We start from the raw sequence: 12,387 nt of genomic DNA on the forward strand, positions 1-12,387 counted from the left end.
AGCTGTAAGACCCAGCTGGTGAGCAGACCAAAACCATTCCCCTTAGTCAGCTGCTATAACCGTGAGTAGCAGAGGCCCTCTGTTGGTGTGCAACACCCTCTGCGATCTCACGGTTAGTGAGATCAGTAAATGAAATACCCAGCTACGCTTGCTGATTAGACTGAGCTATGAGAATGAAAAGCTATAAGCAACAAAATCAAACAGATTAATAAAGCAAATGAATCTGTGGGAACAAGGGACTACTTCTGAAGACCAGCCTACCACAGGTCTTAGTTTTAAGTTGTTGTTGTTAGTTCAAATGTTTGAGACCACTTTTGTGAGAGCATATTTCAGAATCAAAAGCTTGATGAAAAACAGGCAAGTCCAACAACAGGTTTGAGACTGTTTCCCCTGTTCATATAGTGTGAGATTATGAAAGGTTTGAGAGTCTCCAGTAGGTTCAGTAATATGTAACGAACAGTGAACAATGAAGCAGGCTTCACAAAGAAATCCTTAAAATGCCTGGTAATTTCAATATGTAGACTGTTTAGGAATTATACATTGAAAAATCAATTTGATACAATACCTTGTTTGAGAATTATAAGAATTCATGATAGAAGTGCAGTTTTTTGTCAGCAAACTTTGGCAGCAATTAGGAGCTTGATTTAGGTGTAGTGGAAACATTTTTAGAAGCAGCTCTTTCCACTGACTGTATAGGGGTCTAATATAGTCCATCAAATAAGGTAGCACGAACATGCCCTTAAAATACCCTACAGCGGCCATTAATTTCGACGCTGAGACTCCAGCCCTTAGAGAGCTCATTGGAACAGCTGATTAGGAAAAGAAGAGAAAAATCTATTGATCCTATGGAATAAAGACCTTGATTAGTCCCTCGTGCAAAGAAGGGTTGACAAGGAAATCAGGCTGAGCTTTTCGCTTTTTACTGTCTCCCCCCAGATCTGAGATGTAACTCAGAAGCTGTGATTCCCTTGACTTCCATTAAGGAATGGCAGCATCCAAAGCAAGATATCTCCATTCAGCTTTTGGCATTTTAGAATCTTTTAAGGATACTAAGGACTGAGTGCAGGAAAGACATCCCCTTAGTGCCTTCACTAGGCTGACAGAATGAGGGACTCCAGAATCCTCCAAAGAGATGTCAAGGGAGGCAGGGGGTTGCACTTTATTAGGTATCTTCTCAGGGTTTCTCTCTCAGGGGTTCTCAGGCATCTGAGAAGCACTGTCTCTTTCTTGCTTTCTCTGTACTTTTCTACCTCCTGTGTGGTTTCTTAGATGTCTAAGAAGGATCTAAAAAGCTGCTCACAGTGCAGCTTCATTTTAACTCTGAAAGTCACAGGAATCAGACACAAGGAAATAAGTTGATAAGAAATCAGATTCTATCAGGCTTTTCTGAAGCTTAGTTCCAAAAAGTAAGTAACAGTGTTGTTTTAAAAGGTCAGGCTCACTATATAGACTAAGTCATAGTCTTATGAGAGGGATTAAAATAAAAAACACAGTCCAAAAGACCAGGTTAGAGAAAAATAGAATCAATCAAATCTCCTAAAATATAAGGACTGCAACTCAGAGCAAGCCAACAGAAAGTGCAGGTAATTCTGAATAGAAGTGTAAGCTTTATTCAAAAGCTCCACTTTTTGTTGAGGGACAAAAACCTTAAAAAAATTTAATGATTGAGAAATGTAAAGGGATGAATATCATGTAAACTGTTCTTGATGCAAAAAGGTTAGCTAAATGAAAAAGAGAAAACAATGATATAAAAACCTTTTTCTAGAACTACAGCTGTGGGTTGTGAAACCTTGAGCTCAGCTCCTAGGAGGATCCTCCACAATTTCAACATCTCTGCACATCTCTCAGAGTTAGAAAAGTAACATCTGATGACCCATTTTTAGAAAAAAGAGAACTGCTCCTTGATTTTTTTAAAATGAAAACTGATTTGTTTGCTCGAAGTTTTCAAACTGATACATCCTTCTTCATGCAGGAAGAGGTGTTTTTGACCTTCTTCTCCTGACTGACAAATCGGTTTAGCGTTACTCTTGATGTAATAATCCAAGCCATCACTTGCACCATAGATACATGGTAAGTCACCTTTGCTTCTTTTTTCTTGTAAACATTTAGTAGTTGCTTAGGTAGTCTAATGCCCGAGTTGAAAAATACTTGTGGAATCTTGCCAGTGTACTCATCTTTAAAAATTACCCTGGGGAAATGCATAGGATATGTTAAATGAAATATACTATTTTTAAAGGACAGAACCACTAGAAGACTTGAGCAGAGGATCCAGGTAAGCAAAGAAATAAATCTCTAGAGACTGATCTGAGTAAGAAATATAATGGAGTATGCCTCTCTGATTTTCTCTCTGAAGATGATATATAATGATGAAAATCTGGATTTTAAAACTGTTATTACAAATACAAAACAGCTGATTTGAGTGAAGAGTACTTATTCTTCTCACAGGATGACTACAGAAAATCTGATGTATTTTAAACACTCTGCCTCATGGAACCTCTTTATACTCAGGATAGCTTAGCATTTTACTTCCATTTACTACACCTTTTTAATTGTTACCATTTTATACCATTGCGCAAATGGTACTCACTGAAACTCACTTTAACAAAATCTTTGCCTCTTTAAAAACAGAGAGCTCTGACCTGAAACTCAGCATGAAACAGTGACGTGAGTTTGCTCAGCTTTTCTATGGAGAGCTTTTCTCTTGAAAATTGCATGACTGCTAGTCCGAACCAGAGCAACAGAATTTGTATAGCAGATTTCTAGAAATATTGCATTTATCTAAACTGTATTCAAAATAATGTAGACCTCTTTTTGAAATATCCTTTCTTCAGAGATCTTCCAGGATTATCTTTGGGGTTTTTTCCTAATGATCAGGGAACATAAACCCAGCCAGATATTTCTAATTAGATAAACAACCCAGGTTGATTAACCCAGTGAAGCATTCTAGCCAGTGGCCAACACTATTTCCTAAACCAGTGAGATTATAGGATAAAGCACAAAACCATTTACAGTTCCTTTTTCTGGTTTCCAAATTAGTTATTTGTAGTTTCCATTGTCAGCATGTGCTGGATACTATACACAATTCAGGGTAGTAAGTACTTTTGCAGAGAGAGAGGCTTCTGAAGCAAAGGCTAGGCTAGAGGAATGGGGCTCAGCAGAAGGAACTGCTCAGAGGGGAGACCACAATTTAAGCATGCAAAAAGGATTAAAAGGAAGAAAAGATGCAAGGAAGATGTGGTTGTCATTCCAAGAAGGCAGAGGAAAAGGAGGGAAGGCACCGAGATAGCAGTTAGCAGGAAGAAGGGGCAGTCGCGAAAAGAATTACAACAGTATCAAGGCAGCATTTTGCAGTAATATTTACATGAATCCTATCAATCACACATTCATAAAATCCCACTCTGGGTTTATGACCCAGGTGTTTTTCATACCCATGTTTATGCATGAGCATCACACAGGTCCAAAATGATCAAGACAGAACGTGCTGGTTCTGGCACTGTCTTGCAGCCAGTCCCTCATCCCATAATCCCAGTATACAGCAAGACTGACTGACACATCGGAAATGGGGATATTTAGCTATATGCAGTACCAGGGGCTTGTACTGTCAGGGCATACAACATAGATCTAGCAGATCTAACTGAAGGGAATATTAAATATTTGCGCAGTGCCCAAGTCTTGTCATATTTTGAAATAAAGAAGTTAATGTTTTGGACCAAAGAGTGTTCTATGAAGGTGCTTTTTCTTCTAAAAGAGTTGCTGAAAGTACTTAAGAAATATAAACACTTTGATACTTTAAAATTAGTTTACTTACTGTCAATACACCTGACCCACAGCCACTTCCTTTACCAACAAAACCATTATCTCAGTATTGTAATAACTATGTAGTTAGTACAGCTGTGGAAAACAACTGTTTCACAGAGATTGCCAGAGCTTCCTGAAAGCCGGTTTTGAGGGGTTTGACAGCACTTATTTTCTCCCCAAGAAATTGTATTTAGGCAAAGGTGAGACCCAAACTGTTAAAACTTGCCAATTTTCTCTTATTTCTTGTTCTCCAGAAGAAAACTTCATGCCATACTCAACGTGCCAAAGTAATGTTCTCATTCTCGATATTGTGAGGAGCAGAGCTGACAGCCACACTCAGGAAGAATGTGGGGAAGGGGCGGGGAAAAGGTTTGCAAAAGCAGCACCTCTTTTTGTTTCCAAGGTGCAGCTTTTGCTCCAATAATGCTTCCTTCTTTTTGGGCAGATTAATATCTGCACTGTGCAGTGTAAGAATCTCCATCAGGAGCTGGCAGCTCAGGAGAGACTCAGATCCTCATTTTTAAGGTCAGAGGAAAGTGGTCAAAGACCTAGAAACCAGTCCCTTCCCCAAGACCTCAGTTTAGGTTTAGCTAATAGATATATTAATAGATAAGGATATCTTATATCTTACCTAATAGATATCTTAATAGATATAGATATCTTAATAGATAATTAATAACTATCTTAATAGATAAGGACATTAGCATTTTGAGCGATCTGTGCTTACAGTAGAAAATAGTCCTTTCACCTGAACAGTTTTATCTAGAGAGCCACAAAGAGACACTTCAGGGATTTCACAGGCTGCAAATCAAAATGGACCACTATGAGCTTCTACCAAAAAGCAGACCAGGGGCCTGCCCCTGTGTCACTCCAGCCATGGGCTGAGTTTCTTCAATTACATTTAGTTTTGCAGAACTCAAAGGGCAGAGAGAATGAAGTGGTGGTTTTGAGAATGTAGTCTCTGCAAAAGACATCTGCAATCACACAAGGACAGACCTCACCATTGAAAAAAGTGCACGGCAGGGCTATAAGCAGGAAAGGAGCAAACATTGCTGCACTACATGAGTGGTCAGGGTTCACAGAGCAAGTTGGGGCAGATGCACTACCTGAAGTCTTCTGTGTCAAGAGGCACTTTGTTGCCTTTGTTAAGAGAACAGGTATCGAATTGCCAGGAAAATGCAGATTTCAAAACCACCAACCTGCTATGAACAGCCACCAATCTGCCATGAAGTACCTGATAAAAGTAGTCATGATGACTGTCCTGGTTTCGGCTGGGATAGAGTTAATTTTCTTCCTAGTAGCTAATACAGTGCTGTGTTTTGGATTTAGTATGAGAATAACGTTGATAACACACTGATGTTTTAGTTGTTGCTAAGTAACGTTTACACTACTCAAGGACTTTTCAGCTTCCCATGCTCTGCCAGGTGCACAAGAAGCGGGGAGGGGGCACAGCCAGGACAGCTGACCCCAACTGGCCAAAGGGCTATTCCATACCATATGATGCCATGCTCAGTATATAAACTGGGGGAGTTGGCCAGAGGGCAGTGATCGCTGCTCAGGGACTGGCTGGGCATTGGTCAGCGGGTGGTGAGCAATTGCATTGTGCATGACTTGTTTTGTACATTCTTTTATAATGATTATTATTATTATTGTTTTCTCTTCCTCTGCTGTCCTATTAAACTGTCTTTATCTCAACCCATGGGTTTTACTTTTTTTTTCCAATTCTCTCCCCCATCCCACTGGGGGGGGAGGCTGAGCGAGCGGCTGTGTGGTGCTTAACTGCCGACTGGGTTTAAACCACAGCAATAACACAGGAAGAGCAAGCAGCCCTTTTACCAGACAGCAAATAGCTCTATTTGAGTGGCTACCAAACGCATCGCTTTCATTTCCCCACTAAGTGACCAGGAAGGACATTCAGTCCCTCTGACACCCGTCTTCACAAAATCTTCTTCCCAGCTTCTTATAGGACACGCAGGAATTCTTCCATTTTCTCCGGAGGTCTGTGAGAAGACAGATCTCCTCAACTTCTCAGAGACCAAATTACACAAAGCTATGCTTCTGCATCTGGCTCACAGTCCTACCAGGGACTTGGGAAAGGGGGAGGGTTTGGCGACAAGAAGGGCTGACATCAAAGTCAAAAGCCTTTACCTGCTCCCACTATAACAGAACTTGCCTGAGGGCCTTCACAGCTCTGCTGCACACTTACCTCCCAGGCTGTGACTCCTTCTTGCAAGGGAAGCCCAGTCCCTCCAGCAGTCCCCAAACCAAAACTGGAGCGACAGAGAGTTTGGGCAACCCTTCCACCTCCTCAAATACTATGCCACCTCACTGGAAACACTGACTAACAAAGGATGAAGGATGATATCAAACAACCGCTACACATGAAGAACTCTTAGCGCACACTCATAGCGATGGCCATATCTGCCTTTTGCCTTTGTGCCCCCTCCAAGACACTTAGCCAATCTAAACTTTGTCTCTCCTGAATCACGGCTGCTAAACAGCTACTGAGACAAGGAATCAAAACTTCTTTCATACCCGAGCACTGGGGAGGTCTTTCAACTGACAGGAAGATGCCACAACAGATATAGGTGTTACATCTGGCCACGCTGATAGCAACTGTCGTCTTGTATGCCATTTGCCGAGGTGTTTGCCTATCTGTTCTTTCTACAGGACTGTGCACCATTTTCCTTCCAGAGCCACCCAAGACCAGCACGCTTCCATGGCCTACGCCTAACCCAGACTTTGTAAAGGACACAACGTTTGCCACTTTAACCCAGACCAACGCTGCCAACTTGCTGCTCTGCAACACCCAGGACTGCAGGTCCACCTTGTGGTATGTTTAGTACTGTGCAAAGGTCATTTCCACACCTCCAGTGACCTGATTCCCACAGCCATTAAGACTTCCAGGAAGACATCAACAACCTGAACAAGCGGCAGTCAGTTTGTTTTACCCAGGTCACAGCACCTTTGCAGGCACTGGTTTACACCTCGCCAGTGCCTGCTTCTCCTTTGCTGAGGGCTACAGTATGGGCTGTGGCACGATGAGAAGGTGGCCAGGTCCCAAGGAGAAGCACGGCTACGCTCTGCATGCCAGCCGCTCTGCTTTCCTGCTGCTGTCTTGCTGGCTCACTCCACCCCTTTGGAAAGCCACTGCTGAGCACAACAGCCCTCAACTACCCACTGCTCGGGTTAAATTCATCATTCCTCTGCTTCTGCTTGGGTCAGGCAGCTGACAGGCCATGCTGAGGAGGAAAAATGCATCAGACAGCATACACGTAGGAAATGACACACAGAACACTTCCAACATGCTGCAACGTAACTTCATAGTATATAGATGGGTTTCCTGGGAGCTCTGCAATTTCATTCTCTTCCACACATTGATGCAGTAATGCTTATGTGCTCAACAGCAAAAAGCATTCCAGATGAGGACAGCAGCGTGTTTCATTCCCCTCACTGCCAAGCTTGGGGTTTCCTCTAGTCTAACATCCTTTTCTTCCTTTCCAGACCAACACACCATGGAAAACCATACCATGGACTTAGCTGACTTGGCACTGACAACAGAATTCGACTACAGCGATTCAGCGCCATGCATGGGAACTGAGGAAAAGCACTTTGCAGCAAACCTTTTGCCACCACTTTATTCTTTGGTGGTGATATTTGGCCTCACGGGCAACTTGCTTGTTGTCCTTATCCTGGTGAAATACAAGAGACTGAAGAGTATGACTGACATCTACCTGCTCAATTTGGCAATTTCTGATTTGCTGTTTATATTTTCTCTCCCTTTTTGGGCTTATTATGCTGTTCACGACTGGATTTTTGGAGAGGCGCTGTGCAGAATTCTCTCAGGTGTCTACCTCCTTGGCTTCTACAGCGGCATTTTTTTCATAATTCTGTTGACCCTAGACAGGTATTTGGCCATAGTGCATGCAGTGTTTGCTTTAAAAGCTAGGACAGTTACCTATGGCATCCTCACCAGCGCCCTCACTTGGGCTATTGCTATTTGCGCTTCTGTTCCTGGGATAGTATTTCACAAAACTCAAAAGGAAAATTCACGTTATACTTGCAGTGCTCATTACCCATCAGAGCAGAGAAATGCATGGAAGCAGTTCCTGACCTTAAAAATGAACATCCTGGGACTTGTTATTCCAATGTTAATTATGATCTGCAGCTACACACAAATTATAAAGACCTTACTGCAATGTAGGAATGAGAAGAAACATAAAGCAGTCAGGCTTATTTTTATCATCATGATTGTCTACTTTTTTTTCTGGGCACCATACAACATTTGCATTCTGTTGCGTGATTTTCAAGGTACATTTTCCATCACTACCTGTGAAGGCAGTGGTCAACTGCACAAAGCAACCCAAGTGACAGAAACAATCTCAATGATCCACTGTTGTATCAACCCTGTAATTTATGCCTTCGCTGGAGAAAAATTTAGGAAGTATCTTCATAGATTTTTCCGAAAGCAGATTGCATTCCACTTCTCTAAATACTGCCCCGTCTTCTATGTTGACACAGCTGAACGGGCTAGCTCCACCTACACACAATCTACTGGAGAACAAGAAGTTTCTGCTGCATTGTAAGTTGTGTCTAGTGAAAAAGTGGAATTCACTTTTGCGAAATCAAGTCTGTGATGAAAGCCTGCAGAATCTGTCCTGGACATTGGCTCTAAGGCAGCTGCAAAAGATCACAGAAAACATATTTACCAAAGCTTGCATTTGCTCACACATTTGTATTTTGCTCATACATTTGTATTTGTATTTGGGTATTTGTACGTAAATGAAAAGGATGTATCAAATTAGCTACCTAGATATGCTAATGTGGGATTCTGTAGGGAAAAAAAGAGTTATCTTTTTTTGTGAATGTAAAAGCATAGTTTTGTACTATAGGGCCCAAAACCACACAAAGGCTGAGGGCCTCAGTTAGCAGGTTCATAAACTGGTTTTTTTGAAGTGAACTAGAGGTTAGAAATTGACACTGGTTCTTTGGAAACATCTCTTGACTGTACCTTATACAAGATATCATCTCACTCATTTAAACTTGGTCTCAGTCACATCTTTTACTAGCCTGGTCGTGTATCTCTGTAAATAATCCTAAATTACTGAGGTCTGTGACACTGAATCTTTACAAGTGGTATGGGAAAGTTTTATACATTTAGAAGATACTCTGATATTTCAAGGTACATTTTCCTTTGCGTATGATTGAGTATCAACCTCTTGGATCTTTCTCATAATAGTTTTAACTGCTAGGTGTTGATATCTAAGTGACTTGAGAGTTTGATATTTCAGAAGGCTCTCTTTTAATCAACTGCTGTTTTATATGCTATTCGTACTAAGAAGCTAATATAATGACCTATCATTGATCAGAAAATCAATGTTTACAATATTTTAGAAATAAAGTATTGCACGTGGAGCTTTAACCAGGTTAGATCAAATGTGGACAACGAGTCAGCAGGGTTTTAGCTTTTTAGTGCAGTGATTTTGCTTGCCATTTTTCTAGCCTACATAAGAGAAAAACTTAAAAATATGAAATGAATGCAGTTGTAATGGCTGCAAAACCACAACAGCATTAGAGGTGTGAAAATGATTTCTGAACAGGGTTGACCCAGATGTTTTTAGAGATAAGCATATGCTATAGACATTTAAATTATCAAAACATATGAACAAGTAAAAATATTCACTGTTCTACAGATTCATGGGCATAGAGCATCTCTTTTTTGTTTTAGAAGCAGGTATCATTTGGGGGCTATGACAATGTTTTTTTCTGCCATTTAAGAGTTTTACAGAGAGCAAAAGCTTCCATAATTAGCAAGACTGATGGTCAAATATGACTGGGCTTCCCCTTAAAGCTCAGATCCTGCAAAGCACTTGAACACACAGAAAAGATAAAATAAATATGGGGATACTCACATGCTTAAGATGATACCATAATCACGCTATTAATTGATTTAGGCCAAGTTGTCCTTTCTAGCATTTCTTATATTTCCCCTAAGACATATGGTTTTGGACAACTCTGGAGACAGGAAATTAAAAGCGAATATTTTAATTGCTGTTCTTATCCAGCAGGGCAATTTCTGTTTCCCAACTCCTCTAGATAGCCTTTTAAATAATATTTTCAAAGAAGCAAATGTTTCAAACAGCCCGAGAGAGATTTTACATTGCCAAGTGCTTGTGAAAGCAGGAAGTGAAATAGGGAAATCTTTGCTTATTAAGCCACTTGTTTTAAGTTATTCAGTTTTGTCATATAAAGCACCACTTTTGGACTACATCCACATGGGAAGTATAACAAAAGTATACTACACCTTCTAATTTACAAGATTTTCAACTGCATACTCTTTTTCAAGACCCTGTGCATCAGTTACTTTCTGGACTTTGTGTATACTTTTAAAACAGGTAACTATATCAGTATAAGCAGAAATTGGGTAATGTCAGCATAAAATGACAAATATATGCATTTATTTTTTAAAGAGATAGGAAGCTACATGCAGTAACTTCTAGATAGGCTGGCTTTTTTTTCCTTCTAGAATACCTTTATGAAAATATTTTTATATTTTATTCTGCTTTTGACAAGAACTTTCATTTGGCCCCTAAGACACACCTGGACGGCTTTGATGTCAGGCAGGGTATGTATCTTGACCAGCCCTGCAGGAGCAAAGTATAACAACCAAACATGCACGAGCACACTGACAAGCTTTCTGAGAGGCATATCAAAAAGCAGCCCCGATCCTTTGCAGTGTTCTCTTCTACAGCGTGGATCTTTCCAAGCAACAAGCAGCTTCCAAAGGGAAGAGGTGGAACTTAGAGACAGGTGACCCACAGGTGACCCACTTCACCAAGAAGGGACCACATTTCAGCGAATGAGAACAAGCCATATTTCAGCTACTGTAGTGAACTGTGATCCACATTCAAGGAGACAATAGAAAACACGGTATTTGGTAGCACTGCTGGTGCATTCAATTAAGGACTCTGCCAATAGATTGTAATAATATTTTGTATTATACAATTCATTAAAGTTGGTTAACTTTTTTGTATTAGACTTCTTGATCCTTTCTCCCCTTCCCCCCTTTTTTTAGAATAGCCCAGAAGAATGAAGAGAAATTCCTCTTCATAACAGGTTGCTATGATGCTGAAACAGCAGGCAGGACAAATTCAGGGTTTCACAAGTGGACTAAGAACCAGCATCATCAAATAACACAGGACCATCAAGATAACTCCAGTGTTCTTAACTGCTTGTCACTAACAATCTCATAATAAATATGGTATTTTGGTTGTCATTACATTTGGTTTTGTTTATTTTTACAGATGGGAAAAGCACTATCTCACACAATTCACTCTGAACCTAGAAGATTAATATTAAGTGTCTTTAAAATAAATAAGCATACAAAAGAATTTTTAGTGTGTTTAGGATCTGCCCTAGTGACTGAAGAGCTAACATCTAACAATTACAGTAGACTTGTGCACACGCTTCCCTTCAGTTCTTAAGATTATGTTGCCATCATGTGGCCACACTGTAAGGTGTCATGCTACCGAACATTCACTACCTCGGCAATGCTTTTGATGCTTTCCTCTTTCGAAACATTTCTTTTCCTCAGAGGATCTTCTATCAAAATTACTACCCCACTATGGGCAGCATCAATATTATGCAAACAGCAGCAAGCCTTAGAAAACACTGATGGCCACTAAGAATGGAGGTCCATTGGATGAGTGGGCATGGTCACCTTTTAATGATTCTGGCAGATGTAACTGTGAGATGGGAGAAGTGAGGCTTGTTCTAGTTCCTGCACAAGTTTTGCATGCACTCATGTTGTCCGGATTCCAGCCGTCTGTTCTGGAAAGAGAGCATTTAGCATTCTTGTCTATAGCTTGGAAGTTACAAGAATAAAAATACATTCCCTACCGTATTTCCTTTGGAAAGACAATAAGGATTGAAACTTGCATGGAAATGGGATGCTCACACTTCCAACGTCTCCCAGGCCCTGGCAGCTGTGATACTCCCCCTATCGCCCCCCAGCAGAAGTCGGCAGCACTAGTACCCCAAGCCTATTCCAAGTGAGCCCCCTTGATGGACTTAGGCGTTTTTTTAGATAGTAAGTGCCAGGTGCGGGGGATGCCGGGACTAAGGAAGCAGCCTTTCTTGCCACCTCCTACGGCAGCAAGAGTCTCCAGACCGCAGAGGAATCTCCTCCAGCTTACCGCTCAGTAAGGCCCGCCTGGGCACCCTGCTGTCTTTAATCTGCGCACGGACCCACCACTGCCACACTAGGGGCGTAAAGCTGAGGGGACTGCACTGACAAGCAACCAGGTGCGATACGCCGCAGGGATACATCAGCGGGAGGAGAGGGAGGAGGAGGAGGCGGGGCGGTGGCGGCTCGGTGAGGAGGAGGCCGGACACACCCGCCCGTTACTCACCACAGATCACCACAGGCCGCCGCGCGACCTTCCCGCCCTCCGAGGACGCGACCGGCGGCGCGAGCACAGCGACCGGGGGGGCGGGGCGGGGCAGGGGGGCGGAGCGACAGGCCCCGCTCAGCAGCGCCTCCAACAGGCAGACCGCGATAGCGCACGCGCGGTCCCGTAACGACGTGCA

General features: G+C 41.9%; 1 protein-coding gene and 1 long non-coding RNA gene across 2 annotated transcripts; one reads left to right on the forward strand and one right to left on the reverse strand.

Moving 5' to 3' along the window:
• The first annotated feature begins 1,961 nt into the window (after positions 1–1,961).
• On the forward strand, positions 1,962–8,384 carry LOC140648189 (C-C chemokine receptor type 5-like). The gene is made up of 3 exons (XM_072853816.1): positions 1,962–2,070; positions 6,469–6,631; positions 7,303–8,384. Exon 3 carries the CDS (start codon positions 7,314–7,316, stop codon positions 8,382–8,384), a length of 1,071 nt encoding a protein of 356 aa, XP_072709917.1. The 5' UTR covers positions 1,962–2,070; positions 6,469–6,631; positions 7,303–7,313.
• LOC140648192 (uncharacterized) lies at positions 7,500–12,358 on the reverse strand. Its single transcript, XR_012041141.1, has 3 exons — positions 12,210–12,358; positions 11,519–11,628; positions 7,500–8,478 (listed from the first exon to the last, which is right to left on the reverse strand). It is a non-coding gene; the product is annotated as an uncharacterized lncRNA (long non-coding RNA).
• Positions 12,359–12,387: the final 29 nt, after the last annotated feature.

This window comes from Ciconia boyciana, chromosome 2 (genome assembly GCF_034638445.1).
Source record: "Ciconia boyciana chromosome 2, ASM3463844v1, whole genome shotgun sequence".
NCBI classification, from domain to species: Eukaryota; Metazoa; Chordata; class Aves; order Ciconiiformes; family Ciconiidae; genus Ciconia; species Ciconia boyciana.

What these genes read in the sequence shown, in the direction of transcription:
- LOC140648189 (XM_072853816.1), top strand. Translation starts at nt 7,314, where the DNA reads ATGGAAAACCATACCATGGACTTAGCTGACTTGGCACTGACAACAGAA.